This window comes from Silurus meridionalis, chromosome 2, assembly GCF_014805685.1.
Source record: "Silurus meridionalis isolate SWU-2019-XX chromosome 2, ASM1480568v1, whole genome shotgun sequence".
NCBI lineage: Eukaryota > Metazoa > Chordata > Actinopteri > Siluriformes > Siluridae > Silurus > Silurus meridionalis.
Window position 1 is genome coordinate 26,478,632 of NC_060885.1, and position 25,174 is coordinate 26,503,805.

The 25,174-nt window shown below is 41.6% G+C and overlaps 3 protein-coding genes across 11 annotated transcripts in view; all 3 read right to left on the minus strand.

The window, feature by feature from the left end:
* The window catches only part of slc8a3 (solute carrier family 8 member 3), a 31,157-nt gene extending 19,099 nt beyond the window's left edge, over nucleotides 1-12,058 (minus strand). For all 3 annotated transcript variants that reach the window (XM_046861975.1, XM_046861983.1, XM_046861966.1), the window contains exons 1-2: nucleotides 11,999-12,058; nucleotides 2,692-4,502 (exon numbers count right to left, since the gene is read on the minus strand). In XM_046861975.1, the coding sequence (XP_046717931.1) occupies nucleotides 2,692-4,430 (1,739 nt within the window). In that variant the 5' untranslated portion in view covers nucleotides 4,431-4,502; nucleotides 11,999-12,058. The remainder of the gene's footprint in view (nucleotides 1-2,691; nucleotides 4,503-11,998) is intronic.
* Nucleotides 8,511-25,174, minus strand: part of actn1 (actinin, alpha 1) — a 48,705-nt gene continuing 32,041 nt past the window's right edge. For 5 of the 6 annotated variants that reach the window (XM_046861932.1, XM_046861955.1, XM_046861917.1 and 2 more), the window contains 2 exons: nucleotides 24,972-25,130; nucleotides 22,668-23,007 (listed from right to left, as the gene is read on the minus strand). In XM_046861932.1, the coding sequence (XP_046717888.1) occupies nucleotides 22,849-23,007; nucleotides 24,972-25,130 (318 nt within the window). In that variant the 3' untranslated portion in view covers nucleotides 22,668-22,848. Of the gene's footprint in view, nucleotides 8,555-22,667; nucleotides 23,008-24,971; nucleotides 25,131-25,174 lie in introns of those variants that run through there. The other variant, XM_046861923.1, reaches the window with a different exon arrangement.
* LOC124393974 (cytochrome c oxidase assembly protein COX16 homolog, mitochondrial) lies at nucleotides 15,832-19,673 on the minus strand. Of its 2 annotated transcripts, XM_046862064.1 has the most exons (6): nucleotides 19,584-19,672; nucleotides 19,406-19,480; nucleotides 19,083-19,272; nucleotides 16,464-16,541; nucleotides 16,320-16,388; nucleotides 15,832-16,149 (listed from the first exon to the last, which is right to left on the minus strand). In XM_046862064.1, the coding sequence occupies exons 3-6, from the start codon at nucleotides 19,194-19,196 to the stop codon at nucleotides 16,036-16,038; spliced, it is 375 nt and encodes a 124-aa protein (XP_046718020.1). In that variant the 5' UTR covers nucleotides 19,197-19,272; nucleotides 19,406-19,480; nucleotides 19,584-19,672; the 3' UTR covers nucleotides 15,832-16,035. The 2 variants fall into 2 exon arrangements, with proteins under 2 accessions (XP_046718020.1, XP_046718029.1); XM_046862073.1 differs by lacking the exon at nucleotides 19,406-19,480 and having other exon boundaries at nucleotides 19,584-19,673.

Below are 25,174 nucleotides of genomic sequence, written 5' to 3' on the forward strand. Positions count from 1 at the left end.
CCAAATCTAACATTAAACATAATGTATCAAAACTGTAACATTGCAACATTGCCATTATTTTCACATTTAATTAATTTTGTGATATGATTGCATTGTATAGTAATCAATGTACTCTTTTTCCTGATCTGGAACTTGAAACACTGCATTTGTGTCCCAAACTGGAGTTAAAAATGGAATAATGTCACTCCCAAAGCTCACATATCTAAAAGTCAAAAAAGACAGAAAAAACAAAAGACATCACCCTTTTACAAAGAAATTACACTAGTAAAGTTGTTTAAATTTTTTTTTTTTATTAAAAACATACCGTAATTTTGTGATTGTCCCAAGCCAGAGTCAAAAATGCAAAACTGTAAAATGAAGTAATACTAATGAGGTCACTGAAATAGTAAAAATAGATAATAGTTAGAATTTGTTTTTGTAATAATAAATTACAACTGAAAATGCATGTTTCTCTTCATGTACACAATTAGTTTGAATATAAAATCAAACATTCAAATGCAGATAACATTCATACACAGTCGACTAAGTGTGCTTGTTTTGGCATATTTGCACAGGATATTTCTAGCAAAATAAAATGAACAGCGAGATAACAAATCATACACATAATTTGCTTAAATATTATGCATAATGATGACCGTATATCTTACAAATGTTTGCTAAGAGATTTGTTTTAATGAGAAATCTTATAAACATTTACATTTACATTTAGTGAACATTCATGTTTGAGATTTAGCATATAAGCAAAGGAAAATGTATGGGGAGATGACAAAGCTGTTAAAAAATCCCATACAGGTCAGGGAATAGTTAATTCACTCATAACTGCAGTCATGGCAAAATTTAGATACTTATTAATTCAAGATCGATTAAATCATAATAAAATTTGATGTTTAAGTTTAAATAGTTTATAAATGTAGAAAATACCTTACCTTGTAAAATCTCCACAGTTTTTCATCCAAATCTTCCTTGTCTCTGAGTCAGTATTGCAGGAAGTATTCCTCCGACTTGCCTGCATTAAGGTTTTTTTTTTTACGACTGTAAAGGCACATGCGCAACATCTACATTTGTAGAAATCAAGTATAGTGAATGTAATTTGATCAGGTTGGTTTCAGATCCATTACATTCATGTGTAAAATGCACATTATAGCATTTTACAATTATATGAATTGTTTGCTTCTTCTCAAGAAACAGCTTGAATAATTTAATTCCCTGCATTTACATTTATGTATTTGGTAGATCTACATCTAACAGCAGAGATGCTTAAGATAAGCACAGGACTGAACAATCAAATTGCTCTCTAGAAGTGTATCAGTGTTGAATATTCCCATGAGCTAATTCTACATTCACTTTTATGTGACACTAGTTTCACATAGTAACTAGTTCCATAACTCAACAGGTCATATATTATTTTGTTCTTTAATGTATCATGAATGGCGTTACACAATATATTTACGTATATGTATCTTAAATATGTATATAAACATTAGATAGTAAGTTAAAGAAAAACATGCTTTCCACATGTTTGTACATATACTTATGTGTATATACTTACATATGTATATATGCCTCAAGCAACCAATAAAACTTCACATATGTTCATATATGTTCACAGATATTAAGTTTAATTATATATATGTTTATATATGGCCATATATCAGATTTCCGTTTGGGGTGACGAAAGTGGACAGTACTGTAAGATGGAGTGATAAACTGGAACTGTAATGAACTCTGGAGTGATAAACTGGGACTATACTGAACTCTGGGGTGATAAACAGGGACTGTACTGAACTCTGGAGTGATTAATGAGGACCGTACTGAACTATGGAGTGATAAACTGGGAACCATACTGAACTCTGGAGTGATTAATGGAAACCGTACTGAACTCTGGGATGATTAATGAAGACCATACTGAACTCTGGGGTGCTAAAATGGAACCATACTAAACTTTTTGATTTCTTGTATCTCTGTTTATTTTCTTAAACAATCTCATTGGTTTAAACAGAAAGTAACAACCAATCAGGAATGATTTTATGTGTGTGTATGTGTGTAAGGGAATCTCTTCCCAGGCTGCAGGTGTTTCCACATTCCCATGATGCTGCAGCACGTTGCACCAGAATGCATCTCTCTCTGTCTCTCCTTCTCTCTCGCTCACTTACTCCCACACTCACACACACAAACACACACACACACACACACACACACACACACACACTCAGAGTACGAGAAAGCGTGAGAGAGCTACATAACTCTGCGACATTAAATGAAGGGAACTGTCCTATTTCTATATATAGTGTGTGTGTGTGTGTGTGTGTGTGTGCACTGTTTGTCAAGTTGATCTCGAGTAGCAACTGGGACACGAATGCATACAGTAGATTCCTGCATTTTACACACATACACACACACACACGCACGCATGCACACATGCGTGCACACACAAATCTACTTTTCCTGAGTGACAGATAGGTCTGTGTCACTGTGGACAGAGCTTCAACTGTACATGTTTTGTACCTGGTCAGTGAACTTTCTATTTAGGTCGTTTATGCTAATGTTAACTAGCATGCTATAAAATGTAGCTGTGTTTAACATTAGATAATTTACTAGTTCATGTTGCTAAAATCTACTTGTGTATTTGTGTATTTTATGCTAACATGCTAGTTTCGGTAACCAGACATAAAGATTTAAGTTTATTCTTACCAGGTTTCATCATTTTTGAACTCCAGCTCTCCGTACGTGTCCTCAAAGTCTTCCCCACCTCCTTTCGCCAGTCCCTCAACAGTATGGTACGGAACGATGACAGTCCCTCTCGCTCCAGATGTCCTGAGTACCTTGACCTCTATGATTCCCACACTCTCACTCACGTGCACAGAACCGCTCTCAAATGTAAAGATCCCTGCATGATCATCGTCCAGGATGGTCACCGTGGCTACAGCGGGAAACCCAAGTGCCACCGTGGGGTACGCCGGCATCTCGTCGTCAATCGCCGTGTCAAGCTTTCGAACATTGCTGAGGCGAACAAAGAAGTGTTCATCCTCCTCGAATATATCATCATCAATAATGCCAATGGCAATTTCTTTGATGACCTCGCCAGGTTTGAACACCACAGTGCCCTCCGTGAACTCGTAATCAGCCCCAGCATTGGCTGAGCCATCTTCAGTCTTGTAATCGACGTATATTGTCTTGGAGACGTCGCCACCTTTGCGCACAATGGTTAGCAGGACAGCGCCGCAATTCTCCAAGCACTGATATGCAGCAGGTTCAAATCCGATCCGAGTCACAAAGTCTTCGGGCTCTTCAACATGCACTTCCTGTATACTGGTGCTGCGTTTTGCCTGCTCTGCGACATGCTTCTTCAGGATGTTCCCAGCACCCGTCATCATCCGTGTGGCCTGGATGCGATAGAAAGCTCTGCTCTTCTGCTGGTGCGACAGCGCATAGTAGTTAGCCATCTCCACCAGCTGATCCAGGTCCTTTTCCGGATGTTTCTGCTTTAGGTCCTTCAAAATTCTGATCATTTCCCGACGAGATTCATCCATTTCTTTTCCTTCCGTTAGACCCATCAGGTTGGTAGCAGCACCACCATCCAGAAAGTGTGAGTTTGGCACTTTCCCATCCATTTCTATGCCTTTGGACCGTTCGCCCTCTGTCTCGATAATCACGCCACGGTGATTGTCAGCTCTGTAGGTCTTGTGCGTGAACTTGTTAAACAGCAGACGGCGGTCAGCAGCCCAAGCCAAGATCACACAAGCGGGGAAGAAGGCAAGTGTAATAAGCCCCTCCCAAACCTGCACCTCATTGGGCGAGAAAACAGCGAGAATCATGTAGAGCCACACGTACGCAAACAGGCTACATGCTGCTGTCACGAAGAACACTCGCAGGTGCTTGACCTTACGCACTTCACCTTCTGGAACTGCAGACACGCAAATGCCAATGATGACGAACATGTTAAAGGCGGCGCTTCCTACAATAGTGGATGGTCCCAGATCTCCGGCATGGAACCCGTGACCACAGATCTCAATCACCGAGAGCATGATCTCAGGAGCAGATGAGCCCAGAGCCATCAGTGTAAGGTTTGATACGGTTTCATTCCAAATGCGTACTGTTGTAGTCATCGTCTCCCCATTCACCCTCTTCACCACAAACTCTCTCTCCTGAGACGTGATGACCTCGATGGCAGCCATGAAGCGGTCAGCAATAATGGACACTCCAAGGAACATGTAGATCATAGCCACAAAGTAGACGATCACACGGGCCATTTTGTCCCCAGTCGATGGGTTCTCTGGATACCAGATCGGCAACAGGATTCCTGGCTTGCATTTCGATGCCTCATCTGAACAAGTCTCGTTTACATCCCCGGCATCAACACACATCAGGACCGTCGCCACGGAGACCAGGCCTAACCAAAGGCAGACGCCGGTTGTCCTTGAGCGCTCCATGGACCGTTCCCTCCTCTAAAATGTTCCCTCTGTGATCCAGCACCTGGCTGTTTGTGGATCCAGTGTGTGTATCTATAAGAGTCACAGAAGATAGAAAATGTATTCATATAAACAACTAATTGTGACATAACAAATCACTTCAGCGGATAGCAGCAGATGCACACACAGGCTGAATACAAGTGACTAAAATTGACATCAGTTCATGTAAAGCCAATGAGATCTGAGAAAAGCAGCAAGAACTTCACTGAACACACTGAACACAGCATGGGGAACACCACACACTGAACACAGCATTAGGAACACCATACACTGAACACCACACACTGAACACAGCAGAGGGAACACCACATTGAACACAGCAGGGGGAACACCATACACTGAACACAGCATGAGGAACACTATACACTGAACACCACACACTGAACACAGCAGAGGGAACACCACATTGAACACAGCAGGGGGGACACCACACACTGAACACCTAAATCCCACACTCAAATACCACACATTGAACACAGCAGGGGGACATCACACACTGAGCACCAGACACTAAACACAGCAGCAATCCCACACTCAATACCACACACTGAACACAGCAGGGGACATCACACACTGAACACCAGACACTAAACACAGCAGGGGAACACCACACACTGAACACCTCAATACCACACTGAACACCACACACTAAACACAGCAGGGGAACACACACACTGAACACCACACACTGAACATCACACACTGAACACCACGCACTGAACACAGCAGGGGAACACCACACTGAACACAGCCGGGGGACACCATACACTGAACACCTCAGATGCAACACCACACACTGAACACAGCAGGAAAGCACCTATACATTGAAAATCACACACTGAATAACACACAAGGAACACAACAGGGGGAACACCACAAATTGAACACAGCAGCGGAACACCACACACTGAACACCACACACTGAACACACACTGAACACCACACACTGAACACAGCAGGGGGACCACCATATACTGAATGCCACACACTCAATACACAGCGCAACAGGGGGACTCCATTTACATTTACATTTGTGGCATTTGGCAGACGCCCTTATCCAGAGCGACTTACAACTGAGCAGGGGAGGGTTTTAGGGCTTTGCTCAAGGGCCCAGCAGTGGCAGCTTGGTGGTGGTGGGATTTGAACCTGTGATCTTCTGATCCAAAGCCCAATGCCTTAACCACTGAGCTCCTCACACTCAACACCAAACACTAAACACAGCAAGTGGAACACCACACACACACAATACCACACACTGAACATAGCAGGGGAAACACCACACACTGAACACAGCAGGGGGAACACCACATACTCAATACCACATACTGAACACAGCAGGGGGAACACCACATACTCAAAACCCCACACTAAATACAGCAGGGACACCACAAACTGAGCACCACACACCCAATACCACACACTGAACACAGCAGGGGAATACTACACACTGAACGCCATACATCCAACACCACACACTGACACATCAGGGCACACCACACACTGAACAACACACAGAACACAGCAAGAAAAACACCAGACACTCAACACTACACACTGAACACAGCAGGAAACATCACACACTGAACACAGCAGGAAACATCACACACTGAACATGGCTGGGAAAACATCACACACTGAACACAGCAGGAGGAACACCAGACACTGAACACCACACACTAAAAACAGCAGGGGAACCACACTGAACACCTCAATACCACACACTCAACACCACACACTAAACACAACAGGGGAACACCACACATTTAACACAGCAGGGGAAACCACACACTGAACACCACACATTAAAAACAGCAGGGGAACACCAGACACTGAACACCACACACACTGAACATTACACACTGAACACTACACACTAAACACAGCAGCGGAACACCACACACTAAACACAGCAGGGGAAACCCCAAACACTGAACAAAGCAGGGGAACACCACACATTTAATACATCAGGGAGCACCACACACTGAACACAGCAGGGGAACATCACACACTGAACACAACAGGAGAACACCACACACTCAAAACAACATGGGGAACACCACACACTGAACACAGCAGGGGAATACTACACACTGACCACCACACACTTAACACAGCAGGGGGAACATCACTAACTAAACAAAACATGGGAAACACCACACACTGAACACCTCAATACCACACTCAATACCACACACTGAACACAGCAGGGGGGGAACCACACACTGAACACCACACACTAAACACAGCAGAGGGAACACCACACACTGAACACAACAGGGGGAACACCACACGCTGAACAACGCACACTAAACAACACACACTGAACACAGCAGAGAACACCACACACTGAACACAGTGGGGGGGATCACCACAGGGAAACACTGGTGGAACACTGGTGTCCCCCACACCACACACTGAACACAGCAGGGGATCACCACACACTGAACACCACAGGGGAACACCACAGGGAGACACCACACACTGAACACCTTAGACGCAATACCACACACTGAACACAGCAGGGGAACACCAGACACTCAACACAGCAGGGAAGCGCCCACTACTGAATAACACATACTGAAAACCACACACTGAATACCACACACGGAACACTGCAGGGGGAACCCCACACACTGAACACAACAGGGGAAACACCACACATTTAACACAGCAGGGGGACACCACACACTGAACACTACACACCAAACACAGCTGGGGGAACCCCACATACTGAACACCACACATTGAACACCACATACTGAACACAACAGGGGAACACCACACACTGAAGACAGCAGGGGAACACCACACACTGAACACTACAGGGGGGCACCGCACACTGAACACAGCAGGGGGACACCACACACTGAACACCTTAGATGCAACACCACACACTGGACACAGCAGGAGAGCACCCAATACTGAATACCACATACTGAAAACCACACACTGAATACCACACACGGAACACAACAGGGGGACACCACACACTGAACACAGCAGGGGAACACCACACACTAAACACAGCAGGGGAGCACCCAATACTGAATACCACATACTGGAAACCACACACTGAATACCACACACCAAACACAACAGGGGACACCACACACTGAACACAGCAGGGGAACACCACACACTAAATACAACAGGGGGAACACCACACATTTAACACAGAAGGGGGAACACCACACACTGAACACAGCAGGGGGAACCCCACACACTCAATACACACACTGAACATGGCAGGGGGGACTCCACACACTCAACACCACACACTAAACACAGCAAAAGAAACATCACACACTCAATATCACACACTGAACATAGCAGGGGAAACACCACACACTGAACACAGCAGGGGAACACCACACACTGAACACTACAGGGGGGCACCACACACTGAACACAGCAGGGGGACACCACACACTAAACACTCTAAACACAGGATGTTGAACACCACACACTGAACACAGCAGGGGAACTCCATACACTCAACCCCACACACTCAACACAGCAAGTGGAACACCATACAATTAAGACTACACACTGAACACAGCAGGGGAAACCTACACTGAAAACAGCAGGGGGAATACCACACACTCAACATTATGCACTGAACACAGGAGGGTGAACACCACACACTGAACACCACACACTGAACACAGCAGGGGGACCACCACACACCAAACACCACTTGATTTTAGGTGTTTTGTGTGTTTATTTGTTTGTGTGTGTGTGTGTGTGTGTGTGTGTGTGTGTGTGTGTGTGTGTGTGTGTGTGTGTGTTTATGACTTATCCATAAATTGTTCATTACTACTATATTCAGTTTAATCGTCTGACTTGCCTGGGCCTGTTGCCATAGTAACAGAGCCACGTGTGTGAGGCTTAAATATTTTTTAGGTGAGACTTGGGAATCACACTCACAAAAATACACAGCATTAACAGAAGGAGGTTTTGTGTGTGTGTGTGTGTGTGTGTGTGTGTGTGTGTGTGTGTGTGTGTGTGTGTATATATATGTGTGTATGTGTGTGTGTGTGTGTGTGTGTGTGTGTGTGTGTGTGTGTGTGTGTGTGTGTGTGTGTGGGCAGGCCCTAACTTCACTGTTCGCCTGGTAGAGCGATGTATACAGAACAGAATTCTACACTACTATAAAGTTATATACAGCATCACATACAACAGCAGTCTGACACACACACACACACACACACACACACACATGTCTTGGAGTGCAGTTAGTGATGAATGGCACTTCATTATCACTTTTACATCCATTAATATTCTGTCACTACAGTACCCAGTATTCACTGTTCCCAAATCAGGTCATGTGTACATGGCTCAGGCTCCAAAAGGTGGTCTTTCTGTCCATATATAGAAATATGAGCATCTCTCAAAGTATGTTATAATAAAGTAAATGTATAATTTATGCTAAACACTAGGCTATTTGTTAATATAACCTGTAAACACAGGCTATTTGCTCACATTAGCCTCATAGCAGACATCACACCCTGAAAAAATGTCATCCTCAACTGTAAAGTTCCTAGTTTCTGGCCGCAGTGAACTGTGTAACACGTGTTTGTTCTGTGATTTACACACCTTTAAGACATGACCACAGCGTATTTAATGGTTACTGCGTGTCACTTTTGCCGTTGTGAGTGAAGAGCCGAGGAGCTGCTGAGCCCCTGATTCAGCAACCTATTTACAGAATCCTGACACTTGAGAGGGTCGTAAACCTGACTGTGTGTGTGTGAGTGTGTGTGTGTGTGTGTGTGTGTGTGTGTGTGGTGTCAGCTGTCCAGAAATTGATCTCACTTCTACCCAAGCATGTCTGAGGTCAGGGACCTTCATTCCATCAGCGATCAAACACTAATCCAACATTCCACTCGGTCAATCAACTTAGTTTAATAATCACTTATTTATCAGAAAGAGCTTTGAATTAAACTTCTTGAGTCATCATGGGCGGGGCTTAACACATCAGTGCTCCAATCAGGAGGAGGCTCTGTGGCACAGCTGAGTGATCTGATCATGTGATGTTGATTCTTTTACAGTTTGCTTCTCTGAGATATACTGCAGGTCGTGACATATATATATATATGTGACGCTACAATTTTCATAGTCATGAAAATAAAGAAAACTCTTTGAATGAGAAGGTGTGTCCAAACTTTTGGTCTGTACTGTTATATTATTTTTTTATAAATAAATAGTGAACAGAGCCTGAGAAATGTGGAAACACCTAGTGTTTTTGACCAAACAAATCTATAAATGTGCAGATAATCCACTTTATGTTCATTGAAAAATACTCTGTTAGTATGAAGGACAACTTTACACACTCTTGTCATCCGTACAGTTTGTTTCTCCAAACATGCAGCTGAAGTACTTCGCCATGCCTCTTGTATCACTTGCCAAAGATGTTCTTTAATAATTGGAGATTTCTTTCTTGTGATCCAGTTCAATTTAGGCACAGTGACTGAGCAGGCCATTCCATGATAGATAACACTGCAGATGTTCGCTCTCTAAACAACTCTTACAGAGCTTGGATATATACTTCGGGTCATTGTCGTTGTATGGTGAAGTTGGTTCCAATAAGCAGCAGTCCAGATGGAATTGCATGGTGTTGAAGTATGGAATGTGTGCCATGTTGGATCAGGATTCTTTTTACTTTCCAGAATGTCTCCAACCTTCCCTACGCCAATACAACCCCAAACAAGTAAGCTTCCACCTCCATGTTTGGGGTGAAAGCTTACTTGTTTGGGGTTGTATTGGCGCAGGGAAGGTTGGAGACATTCTGTTGAGTATGTGGTATGAGGCAGTTTGCTAACATTTTGAGCTTCTCACTTTAATACAAGTTCTTCTATTAGGCAAAAATGTCCCATTTGGACTCATCTGTCTACAGAACTTTCTTCCACTCATTCACTGTCCAATTCTTGTGTTTTTGTCTTTTACTGAGTTTGTTGCATAGAATCAAATGGAACATGCATGAGTCTCAAATAGATGATGTGTTTCCATACTTTCAACAGCCACTGTAACTTTTATGAATGTAAAGTTTTTTATTTATATGAAAAATAACAGTATTTCCAGGAGTGTGCATGTATGTCAATTATTATTACTCTACACTAAATTTATGGTCCAGACCCACACCTTTGTTCTAATTCACAGCCACACGGCTGTCCCTAGACCCTGGTACTATGTTACAATGTTACTACTGATGACTTCTGCACCAATCAGCTGTGATCAGTGCTGCTAGCTCCAACCCTGAGTGCTCCACCTTAATGGTGAGAGACATTCGATTTGTTTTTTTATTCCCCTAAACTTCTCAGTCCTACTGAAGAAATAACAATCCTGCATTTACTCTACTCCACAGCTCAACACTACACTGTTCATACCACCTCTACTCAAGCTTCATATTTAGCACCAAGCATGGATTTCTTGGAAAAGATGGTGAAGAACAGCTCAGAACACAGAGCCCACACTACTAAAGGTTCCACTGCACATGGCTCGCTGTAACCTTTTATTACCAGTCATGAATCTCACAATCTGAGTTTTGAATTAGTCTAGTTCTGCTACCCAAATTTCACAGACACCCCATATTTACACACACTTATTGTGTATAAGCTAGTATGCTGAACCACATGTGGCTAACACACACACACACACACACACACACACACACTCACAGCTGTAAATCACAGCAGACAGACGTGAACATGAACCGTTTCCAAATAGAGCAGCAAGTCTCCAGCGTATCTCACTCACACACTCACAATCTCATTTACAACCAGACAACATTTCATCTGATTCAAAATATCCCCCAGTCTTAATTCTAATCTGAGTTGCATACATGTTTAATTTCATTCCTGAAGTTTCCATCCACATGAACTCAAAGCAGTGACACTTGCACCAAGCACTCTGAAGAGTTCTCCATGTTTCAGCCAGCGCTTCGATCTCACACACCATTCTACACACAACACCTTCACCAAGCTAGGAGCTTCACTTCAGAACTGAGGAGAAGACCTTTAACAGTTGCTCATCAGAATCTTCATTACAGATACGATGACAACAATACTAACAGTGGGATTTAGGAGGGGTTTCCTCTTGGATTTCATCTGGGTATTGAATGGATCTCCACCTTTACTCTTTTATGATACTCCTGGGGATCCAATTTTAACAGGAGCTTATCAATAAACACACACACACACACACACACACACACACACACACACACACACAGACATATATATTGATAAGCTCCTGTAAAAAATGTCAGGAGTCCTCAAAAGATCCTCAGGAGTATTGTTGTGTGTGTGTGTGTGTGTGTATATATATATATATATATATATATATATATATATATATATATATATATATATATATATATATATATATAAAGCACCGGAAGTGCTGAATGAACTCTTTCTGTGTGGATAAAGAGGGTGAGACTTCACATTTTTTGCTGCGCGTGCTTTACACATCACTCAAAAAACCGGGTCGATTTATTAATTACCGCTGCGCGTGCGCACTGAGTCTCGTACCTGGATTCGGTCTTTTCTCTCTGAATCTCTCTCTCGCTCTCTCTCTCTCTCTCTCTCTCTTGCAGGCGCGTGCGGGTTTGTCTCCCGTGCCTTCACCGCCTCCGGTGTTGTTCACTCCTCCGTGTGCGCTGACAAAAATCCTGCTCACCCCCACCTCCAAAACACACACGCGCGCGCGCGCGCGCACACACTTCACACCACGAGCACAGGCCCGCGCGCCTTCTCTTCTCCGCCTCCTCACGCGCTCGGGGACGGGGAGTGAAACAGCATGGTGAGGAGGATCCGAAGGAAAATGAAGATGATAAAGATGAAAAGCACCACCACCACTACTTCAACGCGCGCGCGCTGCTGAAACGGAATGAAACGGGACCGGTGGAACGGAGGGTCGGGGGAAAGGGGCCGGGGGGGGGGGTGAACAATATGTTGGGGGGAGCGCGCGCGCACACGTTCTATGTGCGCTCGCTCACGTGGAAGGGTTCTCCAAGAAACCAAAAATCTGAAAAAATCATCGGGATCTCGTCGGACTCCATGCGATCGGGATTTTCCTCCCGCGAGCTGGTAACAGCTCGCGCGCGCCTCCTCCTCCTCCTCCTCTTCTTCTTTTCCTATAGCGCCGTTATCCACCCGGCGATCCTCGCGCGCGACCGGCCTTTTCCCTTTAAACCCATTTCCAGCGCAAAAAAAGGGTAAAAATATAAATAAAATACAATAAAATCCCGAGCCGTGTCCGGTAACACCAACAGAACACTGCGCGCGCCTTCCCGGTGAGCTCTACAGCGACAACAACGACATCCCGTTCCCCGCGCGCGGCGTTTTTCACTTCCCCTCTACCACCTGCGCAGATGTTCATTTATTCATTTCCAAAGCGTCGGAAAGCCAGGTGTCCTCGCGCTCCTTCCAAACCCTCACCATCTTTTTCATCATCTTCACTATCTTCATGTTCATCTCCTTCCTCTTCTTCGCCTTCATCCGCAGCATCTTGGATTCACAGCGCGCGCATCCTCAAGTGAGAAGAGGCAGCCGCGCGCCTCTGGATTGACACGCGCACGCGCACGCACGCACGGTTGCATACGTCATCGCATCATCATCATCATCATCTGGATCAAATCATCAAGCTAAAATCATCAAAAATGTAAAACAATAATATTAAAAAGCCCCATAATAGAAATAAGCTCTTATTAGGTCAATAGGTAGTATTAGAAATTGTGGGTCTCTGTAATTATTAGTGTGTGATCTGTGTGTGATCGGTATGCTCATCCTCACACACACACACCCCATCACACACCTCATCCTTACACACCTGATAATAACACACACACACCCCATCACACACACCTGATCACACCAATCACACATCTCATTATCCCACACCTAATCCTCACACACCCAATCACATCTCATTATCCCACACCTCATCACCAAACTCATCCTCACACACCTTATCACACACCTCATCACACACCTTATCACACACCTCATACACATACTCATCTCATCACCACACACATTATCACAAACCTTATCCTCACACTTCATCCTCACACACCTAATCATCACACACATCTCATCAGCACACACCTTATCACACACCTGATCCTCACACACCTTATCACACACCTCATCACACACCTCATTATCACACACACCTCATACACATACTCATCTCATCACCACACACATTATCACACACCTTATCTCACACTCATCCTCACACAAACACCCCATCACACCTAATTATCACACACCTCATACACAAACTCATCTCATCACCACACACATTATCACACACCTTATCTCACACCTCATCCTCACACAAACACCCCATTACACCTCATCATCACACACCTTATCACACACCTCATCCTCACACAAACACCCCATCACACCTCATTATCACACACCTTATCTCACACCTCATCCTCACACAAACACCCCATCACACCTCATTATCACACACCTTATCTCACACCTCATCACAGACCTCATCCTCACACAAACACCCCATCACACCTCATTATCACACACTCATCACACATCTCATCCGTACACCTCATCACACAAATCTCATCCTCACACCTTATCATCACACACATTTACATTTGAGGCATTTAGCAGACGCCATTATCCAGAGCGACGTACAAAAGTGCTCTGGACAAGGGCGCACACACCTCTTCATCACACCTCACCCTTACACACTTCATCACACAACTCATGACACCCCTTATCCTCACACGTCATCACACACCTCATCATAAACACCTCATACTCACACCATCACACACACACCTCATTCTTATGCTTAACAGTGATCCCTCAGTGTAGCTGAGTGTAGTTTATAAAATATAAACTACCTGTCATACACACTCTCTCTGTGTCTCTGTCTCTCTCACACACACACACGCACAGAACCCACCTGTTCCTGAATGCTTTCGTATAACAAGATTTCTGGTCATAATTGTGTGTGTGTGTGTGTGTGTGTGTGTGTGTGTCTCCTCAGCCGGGGGCGCTGTAGAGCTGAGTAAAGTTGAATGTGATGTCTGCACTGAAATTAATATTTAAGTTGTATAATGAATAAAAATTACGTAATATTTAATAAAGTTATACTCGGTGTATAATGCATTTATATACTTGTGTTTCTCTATTATAATTTCAGTCCTGACACATTTCTTTAATCGTGATGCCCAATTTCCTAATCAAATAAACAAAACTGATTTAATACTGCGGTTTTAGCAGCAGCAGCTGTATCTTATTATTGTTGTTAACAATAATAATAATAATAAAATAAGAGCTCTATTTCACATAGTAATTATGTCAATTATCCTCATCATCGCTCTTGTTATTGATATAAAGTAAAATATATTTCTTTCGTTTATATTTGTCTTACTGCACAGTTACCATTTTTGTAGCTCACATGCTGGAGACGTATATAAGTGGTAGACTAGCTGTGCTGAAGACACGTGTATTAGATGTAGACTAGCTGTGCTGGAGACACGTGTATTAGATAAAGACTAGCTGTGCTGGAGACGTGTATATAAGTGGTAGACTAGCTGTGCTGGAGACACGTGTATTAGATGTAGACTAGCTGTGCTGGAGACACGTGTATAAGAGGTAGACTAGCCGTGCTGGAGATACGTGCACAAGGTGTAGACTAGCCATGCTGGAGACACGTCAGTTCGAAGTAGACTAGATGTGTTGGAGACACTGTATAAGAGGTAGACTAGCCATGTGTGAGACACGTGTATTAGATGTAGATTAGCCATGCTGGAGACACGTCTATTCAATGTAGACTAGCTGTGTTGGAGACACGTGCATGAGGTGTAGACTAGCCATGCTGGAGACACGTGCATCAGGTGTAGACTAGCTGTGCTGGAGACACGTGCATGAGGTGTAGACTAGCCGTACTGGAGACACGTGTATGAGGTGTAGACTAGCCGTACTGGAGACACGTGTATGAGGTGTAGACTAGCCGAGCTGGAGACACGTGCATGAGGTGTAGACTAGCCGTGCTGGAGACACGTGTATGAGGTGTAGACTAGCCGTGCTGGAGACACGTGCATGTGTAGACTAGCCGAGCTGGAAACACGTGTTTGAGGTGTAGACTAGCCGTACTGGAGACACGTGTATAAAAGGCAGACTAGGTGGTTGCTGGAGCTGTGGGTGGAGTTTTAAGTAAAATTGTGGGTGGAGGTGTGGGTGGGGCTGTGGGTGGAGCTTTAAATTGAATCGTGGGTGGAGGTTTGGGTGGGACTGTAGCTTTAAATTGAATTTTGAGTGGAATTGTGGGTGGGGCTGTGGGTGGAGCAGAAAAATGAATATCAGCAGTGACACTGTTATAAATACAATGAGACTGTAATCAAATGTACAAGTTTTTTTTTTACAGATTTGTTTATAATTATTTATAATTATTTATAACCAAATGGAGCAAGAACAAACCTCCCTCTGCTGCACAGCCACACAAACACACACAAATAAACTGTACATAGAGAAAATGTTTATAACCTAGCTTCCTCTAACACACACACACACAAACACACGCACTAGATCTTCTTGGTAATTGTGGTTCTCTGTTCCTCCTGGTTCAGTCGCGAGTTCTCCCAGGGTCGAGGCCCACGAACGTTTGTCCAACTATACAAATCCACCTGCTGCAACTTCTACACACACACACACACACACACACACACACACACACACAAACAAACAGAGGATGTAATTTAGCAGTGTTTTAGTACAGTTGTGTGAAAATGTTACGTTTTAAAAATAATTAAAAAAACATGTTTATAAATCTGTTCATATTCAGCTTAATGACGGGGTGTGTGTGTACCTCATATTCTTCCTGCAGAATGTTTGTGTGTGCACGAGAGTTCACTCGGGCCTCCAGAGCAGGGTCCATCTGTAACACAGCACATTGTTTTTTAACACGCACACATTAAAGTCCTCTATGTTTGTGTGTGTGTGTGTGTTTTACCTTCTTCTTTATTTTCTGAGCATCGTAGCGAATCTGTGCGAACTCTCTCAGACCGAATGATCCTCCAACTACAAGCAGCTACATAAACACACATAAATGTTACAGAAAATGAAATAATTCAAATAAATATAGACCTCCATGTGACAGACCATTACTGCGAATCGTGAATAAGGCTCACTACATCCTACCTAGTGCACTTCGTTTACACAAGAACCATTTTTGATTGTAATAGATATGACATTTATTATACTATATACGTACCACACTGCAGTCTCAATAATCACTAACCCTACCTAGTGCACTTAATGTTCTTTCAGATTCAGCTCTAATTGTATTTATTCATTAGAACAGAGCATTGTAGTATTTCAGTTTCAGATGTTTTTCTATAAACTCTGGAATTCTCACGCCGTGCTGTTTACCGATCGATAACTAATTGACAGAGGTGTGAAGTAACGAAGTACAAATAATGCATTACTGTACTTAAGTAGATTTTTTTGGTATCAGTACTTTACTCTACTATTTATTTTTCAGAAATTTTACTTTTACTCATTACATTATTACACAAATATCTGTACTTTTTTTTTCAAAACCGGCTCGATTTGAAAAACCAAAACCGATTTTAGCCAATCAACCGATTTCCTGTCATTGTGCGTCTTTTTCAATCCACTGGTGTATAAAGTCCTGCCTCCCACTCACCACAGATGTAGACTAGTTTATGATGCTAAGAATCAGCAGGCTGAAAGCAACAAGAAGTAAAGCTAACGTGGCTAAGACAGAGGGAGTCAGTGATGTAAACATGACTGAGAACAGAGACTTTCCTGATCATCATCATAATCATCATCTTTTCTCTGCTTGTGTTCTATATGTGGATGTTCAGCCTGGACACATTTATTAGGTAATTTTCATTAGTTCTGCAAAATTCTTTTAAACGGCACTACATTTTATTAACGCGCTATTAATTTAGCGCACATTTCTGTTTTTACTATTTTTATAAAAAATATAAATACTTAAATAACTAAATATAAAAGAGGCGAAATTAAAACCTCCAACAAAACAAACACTTATTCACGAAGTCCCTTCTTTACTTAGATATAAAATAAATAAATAAACTCCACTGAAAAATATTTTTAATCCATTAACTTTTGTTTTATTTTTGCGCCAAGTCTCAAATCAAACACCAAATCCGCCATGTTTTACACAATTAACCCTCTAGGTGGCGTTTTGTGGGTTTTTCCCTCATAGTGAAACGACAGCGAAATTACTGTCTTTATTGATCGTACAAATAAAAACAATACATCATTCATGTAAAATGTGATTATATATAAAAGCTTCTTGAAGAGGTGCAGTTTCTCCGGTATCACCTCATTTAACTGTCCGTGTGGAAACATAGCAAAGGTTCTGGTTGGTGTCCTGATAATTTACGTGATTTAAACCATCATTATTACTTTAAAACATTTACAAGAATTTTTGTCTTCATGCTCTATGTTGCATCCATATTTCTCCATGTCCATGTTGCTTAAAGTATTAAAAACAGGAAGTATTAATATATGGTACATTTAGAACAGAAATGTGCGATTCAGTTGCGAATCATTTTAATTTTGTTTGACAACCTCTGTACAATTGTAAATAGCATATCTTTTTTTACTCCTCATTACATCTGCACTATTTTTTTATCTATATGTATCTTTATATATTTATATACTTGTTTATTCAGCTTGCCTATCTGCACATTTCCTCTTTAATGCCATAGCCTTAGAACATCTATCTGTACTTCATAATGATTTGCACGATTGCTACTTTTTGCAATTCTGGTAGATGCCAAACTGCATTTCGTTGCTGTGCAACGATAAGGATCTATCTATCTATCTATCTATCTATCTATCTATCTATCTATCTATCTATCTATCTATTCTATCATTAATATGATGTGAGGTCCAGTTACCAGTATGACACTAACACAGGTAAAACTACTTTTTACTTAAGTACATGTCAGAGCCAAGACTTTCACTTGAGTAAAAAAGTCAGTACTTCAACTTTTACCTGAGTATTTTAAAACATGAGGATCTGTACTTCTACTTAAGTAAAGAATGTGTACTTTTGCCACCTCTGCTAATTGATTACTGGCTTTTGACTGATTGTTGATTGGTTACAGATTGATTGCTGGCTGATTGTTGATTGGTTACAGATTGATTGCTGGCTGATTGTTGATTGGTTACAGATTGATTGCTGGCTGATTGTTGATTGGTTACAGATTGATTGCTGGCTGTTTGCTGATTGGTTACAGATTGATTGCTGGCTGTTTGCTGATTGATTGCTAAATGGTTGTAGAATGTTTACTGATTTGTTGTTGATTAGTTAAGTACTTGCTGTTTGATTACTGATTGTTGATTGATTACTAATTTGTTGCTGGTTGATTAATAATTTGTTATTGATTGTTGAGTAACTGAGACTAAATGTTTAGTGAATCTGATTCTCGCGCGCGTATAGTGTAAAGTGTGAAATAAATCTGAATGAAACACCTGAAAGCTTTTCAGTCCATCACTGAACTTTGTCCTCCATCTGTTTTGTATAAATAAAACCGTATGTTGTGTTAAAATGTGTACAATTTCAATAACTCACCAGCATGGGCACTCCGTATCTCAGTGTCCTGTTCTTCTGTAGCTTATTTATCAGCTTCCACATTCTTACTATCAAAACAGAGCTTTGCACACTATCTCCGGTTTCGCTTAGCATCTCCACACGGGCGCCGCCATGTTTGCGTTACACCGACAATGCACCGCGGCTCGGCCTGGGCGATGATTGTTCTACACTACACCACATTTAATGCATATCGTAAATATCACCTGCAGAGAATCATTTTGAAATATTTGCTTTTATTCTTCTAAGATTAATAAAATGTATCTTAGTGACACGGTGGCTGCAACAGAGGAATTAGCGCATACCTAATCTATTACACATGAAGAGTAGGGGAATTGCGGGAAATTGAGTTTCTGTAACCGTTTAACTCGTTTTAAAGCCTGCAAATAATATCAGATTAAAACATGCGATGATATTATAGCAAGTGTCTGTTGTGCGAAATCTACAAATCGAACAATGTTATATATACCACGAATTACCCACCCTTAAGAATTTATATCGTGAATGAAGACGTCCACTTCCGGGTTCAGTCTGCGGTAACGCATCGCACCGTATAAATGCTCCGTGTACATCAGCGAGGACAACAAAAGGTTCCGCTTTTATTTAGGTTCCAGTTTCTTAAAGGTTTTTCCAAATTAAATGATAATCCCATTAAGCATAAACACTAATATTATTTATTTGTTTCTGTATTTGTGAGGTTATGATATGTGTTATGTGTAGGCCTTGCTAAAAATATACGTTTTTGATCTATGATTAAACAGGGAGAGTGTGTCTGGGCCCCAAACACTGTCAGGAAGGCTATTCCAAAGTTTAGGCGCTAAATGTGAGAATGCTCTACAGCCTTCAGTGGACTTTGCTATTCTAGGAACTACTAGAAGTCCAGAGTTTTGAGCTCTCCAAAAGCATGACAGATTTTAGCGTGTTAGAAGACTGGATAGATACATAAGAGCTAAACTATTTAGGGCCTTGTAAGTAATTAGCAATCGTTTGTGGTGGAAGAGGGCTATTTTTGTAATATGGGTGATATTTTTTTTCAAAAAACAAGTTGCTGTCTAAATAAGGTCTTTTACTGTTGAACTAGTAGTTACAGTACATCATTCAAAATGCAAGTTGAATTGCTGGAGCTTCTGTGAACTGGTTTTGGGGCCAACAAGCAATATCTCTGTCTTTAATTTAATAATAGAAAGTTATGCACCATCCTATTTTTTTATTCTTTAACACACTCCGTTATCTTGGTTAATTGAGATGTTTTTGATGAGATATACAGCTGGTTTATCATCAGTATAACATCGGAAGCTAATCCCATGCCTTCAAATAGTATTTCCCAAGAGAAGCATGTGTATTCTGAAAAGCACAGGTACTAGTGGCACTTAACCTTGTGGCACCCCATAATTCACTTGCATTATCCTGGATAGTTCTCTATTTAAATCTACAAAACGGTAACTATCAGACAGGTAGGATTTAAACCAACTTTATGCCTGTTATTAAATGCCGAAGTAATTTTGAAAACAGGTCATTTGTGATTTTAACTAGCCTGAAATCCGACTAAAACTCTTTAAAGATATTGTTTTCTCGTATGAGGGAGCAAAATTCTCTAAAATCTTAGACATAAACAGAAGGTTTGAAATGGGTCTGTAATGTCAGTTAATTTGGATCCAATTTAGGTATCTTTTTTATTAAGAGGCTTAATAACTGCCAACTTGAGGGGTTTAGGGACGTGACCTAAATATAGCAAGGAGTTAATAATATAGAGAAGAAGCTCATCAGCTGTAATTAACACTTCTTTTAGTAATTTAGTTGGAATGGGATCTAACAGACATGTTGTTGATTTAGCTGTGGTGATAAGATCACATAGCTCTTCTTGTCCTTTACTTGTAAAGCATTGTAATTGTGGAGCTTTAGGTGAGAATGGAACACGAGATGCTGTCAGAGGTTCATAAGCATTTAGGGGTTTAGAAAGATGTTGAGATAGATGAGGCAGGTTACTTTCTGATCTGTCCTTAGTGGTTGGAACAACTGTCCTTACAAGTCGATAATGTGGTGAGACATGGCTTATCTGCTCTAACGGTAGTGTGTTAAGATAATGGTCTGTGCTAACATCACTCCAAGGTAAAATTTCATCTGTATATGTAAATATATGTATATTTAAACATTTCATTATTATTTATTTAAAATCTTATAGCCGCACAGAAAGATTTTACACTTTTAGAAGTACTATGTGAATCACCTCACTAAAAAATTAGAGTAAACTCCACCTAAACACATCGTCCGGTATAATGTCTGATGGTATGGTTTTTATACGGCGCGAGGTGATTAATAACATGTGGCTTAAGCATAATAATAATAATAATTCAATTCCTGCTTAAAATATATATTTTCATTAAACATTTAAAAAGCATCATACACACACACACACACACACACACACACACACACACACACACACACACACACATACTGCATGGAAAGACTCAAGGGACAACCAGTTGTCATTTTTTAAAATGTATTTAAATTTTATTTAAGCCAGGTGAAGAAAAATACTTTTTTGGTTCTGTATAATAAAATATGTTCACTTTTATTTTTTATGAAGAGAAAAAACAATATGAAATAAAAACAGAAGATTTTCTCTTTCTCTCTCTCTCTCTCTCTCTCTCTCTCTCTCCTTGTGTACAAAAAAGCCAGGGAAAGAATATTTGTGTTGCAGAAGCAGAAACAGAACAAAACAGGAAGTGGGTTTGGAAGGCAGGGTATAAACTGGCGTACAAAATCTGACTGTGCGTCGCAGAGCAATGCTGAGACATGCCCATTTGCTGATCTGAGAACACCACAAGGGCACTCTATGTAATGCTCTACACAGAGTATGAAATGATTTTGCCTACACACAAGTGCACTATAGATCACTGTAAGGATTTGGGATTCAGGTCTGTTTCTAAATTCTTTATAAATTACTCAGTAGTGCACTACATGTTCTACTCCCTGTGTACTGTCCAATTTAGCTCCCAGTGTAACAATATAGTGCACTAAATAATTCTTAGGGAATCATTTACTCTGATCCCTGGCTTCCTGTACATGTTTGCTACTTAAGGTACGAATACTGTGACATGCTAAACTATCAGCTCCTATTGGAAGCTCTCCTTTCTGCTTTTATAACACACTACCTAGTATGTAGGAACCATTACTTCTCAGATTATGATTATCCTCAAGGTATGATTTTCCTCAAAGTATTACTATCTTCAGGGTATGATTATCCTAAGGACATGACCATTCTCAGAGTATGAATGCTCCTCAGGGTATGACTATCCTCAGATTATAACTATTCCCACAGGGTATGAATGCTCCTCAGGGAATAACTACTTATCAGGGTATAACTATCCTCATAGTATAATTATTCCTCAGGGTCTGACAATCCTCAGGGTATGACTATCCTTAGAGTATGAATGTTCCTCAGGGTATGACTGTTCGCAGGTTATGAATGCTCCTCAGAGTATGAATGCACCGCCATAGGATAAGGATATCCTCAGAGTATATATGCTCCTTAGGGTTCTCCTAATGCTCCTTACATTTCTCTGTACTTCTCCTTCCACTAGTTTACTACAAAGGGTATAAATAAACTGCATGGACACTTGGGCCTGGTCTCAGATCAGCACAGTGAGCTCAGCAGATACAAAACAGGAGTGTGTGTGTGTGTGTGTGTGTGTGTGTGTGAGAGAGAGATAAACAGAAGGCAAGTTGACTCCAGGTGAAGAGGTCAGAGGTCACTCTCTCCGTACAGGGCGGTGGAGAAGGACATGTAGTCGAGGGCCCCGGACACGGCATCACTCCCTCTGTAGGGTGCCATGCGTGAGATACAATAATCCGCCTGATCAGGGGGCAGTTCACGCCTCAGCTCGTCCGCTGTGATGTAGTTCTACACACAGATCACATTCAGTGTTATAGTATAGTGTAGTGAACTAGAGTATAGTGCAGAGTTATGTACTACAGTATAGTGCAGTAAAGCACCAAGGTTCTTCTATTACAAAGTCATGGCATTGTAATAGAAGCAATATGCAGTTAGTACTGTCTTGCGTGAATATGCAAGGCCTTCCCTGACGTTTTCTGGATGAAAGCATTTGTTGCTCTAAAACTTGTATATACAGTTCAGCATTGATGGAACCTTTCCAGAGGTGCAAGCTGCCACTGAACAGGCATTAAAAAATTGGTGGTGCTGCTTTATGCTTTTTACAAGTACATTACAGCACAGTGAAGTTATTTATTTGCATATCCCAGTAATGTTAGGAGCTGGGGTCAGAGCACAGGCTCAGCCATCTGCAGCACTGAGGGATAACTTCCTTGCTCAGGGGCCCCAAGTTTGGCAGCTTGATGATACTAAAGCTTAAACCCTGACCGTCTGATCGGTAACCCAGAGCCTTAACCAATAATTCAATTGTGGTCATGGTTTCCAAAAATAAATTAAAATTTCGATTACTCTAATTACAGAACAGTTTTCCACTTTGCCTCAGTACATTTTCATTGAACTTTGGCCAAGAGAGGATGGTGGCATTCATTTTAACACATAGCATCTTTTTTGAATAATAGATATTTAACCTGCATTTATGGATGACGTGGCAAACTGTGTTTAAAGACGATGATTTCTGGAGTTGATAGTGAGCACATGCAGGGTCCCTGGTGGTCTAGTGGTTAGGATGCGGCGCTCTCACCGCTGAGGCCCAGGTTCGATCCCCAGTCAGGGAACCAACCCCAGCCACTCTTAGTGCCGGTCCCAAGCCCGGATAAATAGGGAGGGTTGCGTTAGGAAGGGCATCCAGCGTAAAACATGTGCCAAATCAATGTGCTTTTCCCAGCGCGATATTGTGGATTTCTTTATACGAACTGCCGTTTTCGTTCACAGGAATATACAGCTGCGCTACCTGTGTGTATATTTCCTGCCTTTTGTTGAATAAAACTGTTTGCTGTTACTACGGCTTTCCCGCATGACAGATATTCTACTGTTTTGCAATTCGATGTTGAGGAACATTATTCTGAAACTGTTCCACAATTTGTAGACACAGTCTTTGCCTTTCACGGACTGGTGAAGCTCTGCCCATCTTTCATTCTGATGACTCTGCTTCTCTAAGATACACTATTTATACTCAATCCTCTTACTGACCTGCTGTCAATTACCCTTAATAATTACAAAATGTGTCTTCAACTGTTTAATTTGAATAACATTTACATTTTCAGACTTTTGTTGCCCTGTCCCAACATTTTTTAGACGTGTCGCAGTCATTACATTTAAAATTACCTTATTTTCTTCTGTAAAATGTTAAATTCTTTCAGTTTACACATTTGATATATTTTTATGTTCTTTTGTGAATAAAATGTGATTTGTAAATCATTGCATTCTGTTTTTATTTACATTTTAGTGTCCCAATTTTTTTGGAATTGGGATGGTAAGTAACCTCTTTCAGCTCCTCCCTTCTGGCAGGTGCTACAGAGCTTTGTTTACCAAAACCGCCAGACACAGGAACATTTTCTTTCCCCAGGCAATCACCTTCATTAATAATTATATTCCCTGCTTCATATCTATAAGTACTGCCTTATCAGAACTGTCAGTCATCACATCATCCGCATATGTTACACACACTAATGCTGCTGTATTTCGTACGTTATTTTTTACCAGCTTCCGGCATTATTTCACAGTACTGTACATATAGCCTATTCTAATTACGACCAAATCGTGTTACGGCTGATTTGTCGCTCCCAAATGTGGTCGTAAGTCAACGACTACCTGTACATGTACAGTGTTGTGTACTATAGTACAGTGTATAATGCGCTACAGTGTTGTGTAGTACAATGTAGTAAAGTACAGTGTTGTGTAGTGTTATTGTGTACCTTATCTCCAGCCAGCACTTTAAAGGAAGCCATGACCTGATCAGCTGTGTCCGTATCAGCTGTTTCTCGAGACATGAAGTCAATAAAAGCCTGGAAGGTCACGACCCCAAGTCTGTTAGGATCCACGATGCTCATTATTCGAGCGAACTCTGCCTCACCCTACACAACACATTACACAACACATTACTCCTTCATAACCCATA

Coding starts and splice junctions, on each gene's coding strand:
- LOC124393974 (XM_046862073.1), bottom strand. CDS start 19,196: ATGCTAAGCGAAACCGGAGATAGTGTGCAAAGCTCTGTTTTGATAGTA. Junction 16,542..19,082: donor GATACGGAGTGCCCATGCTG/GTGAGTTATTGA, acceptor GTGTTTATGTAG/CTGCTTGTAGTTGGAGGATC. Junction 16,150..16,319: donor TTCTGCAGGAAGAATATGAG/GTACACACACAC, acceptor GTGTGTGTGTAG/AAGTTGCAGCAGGTGGATTT.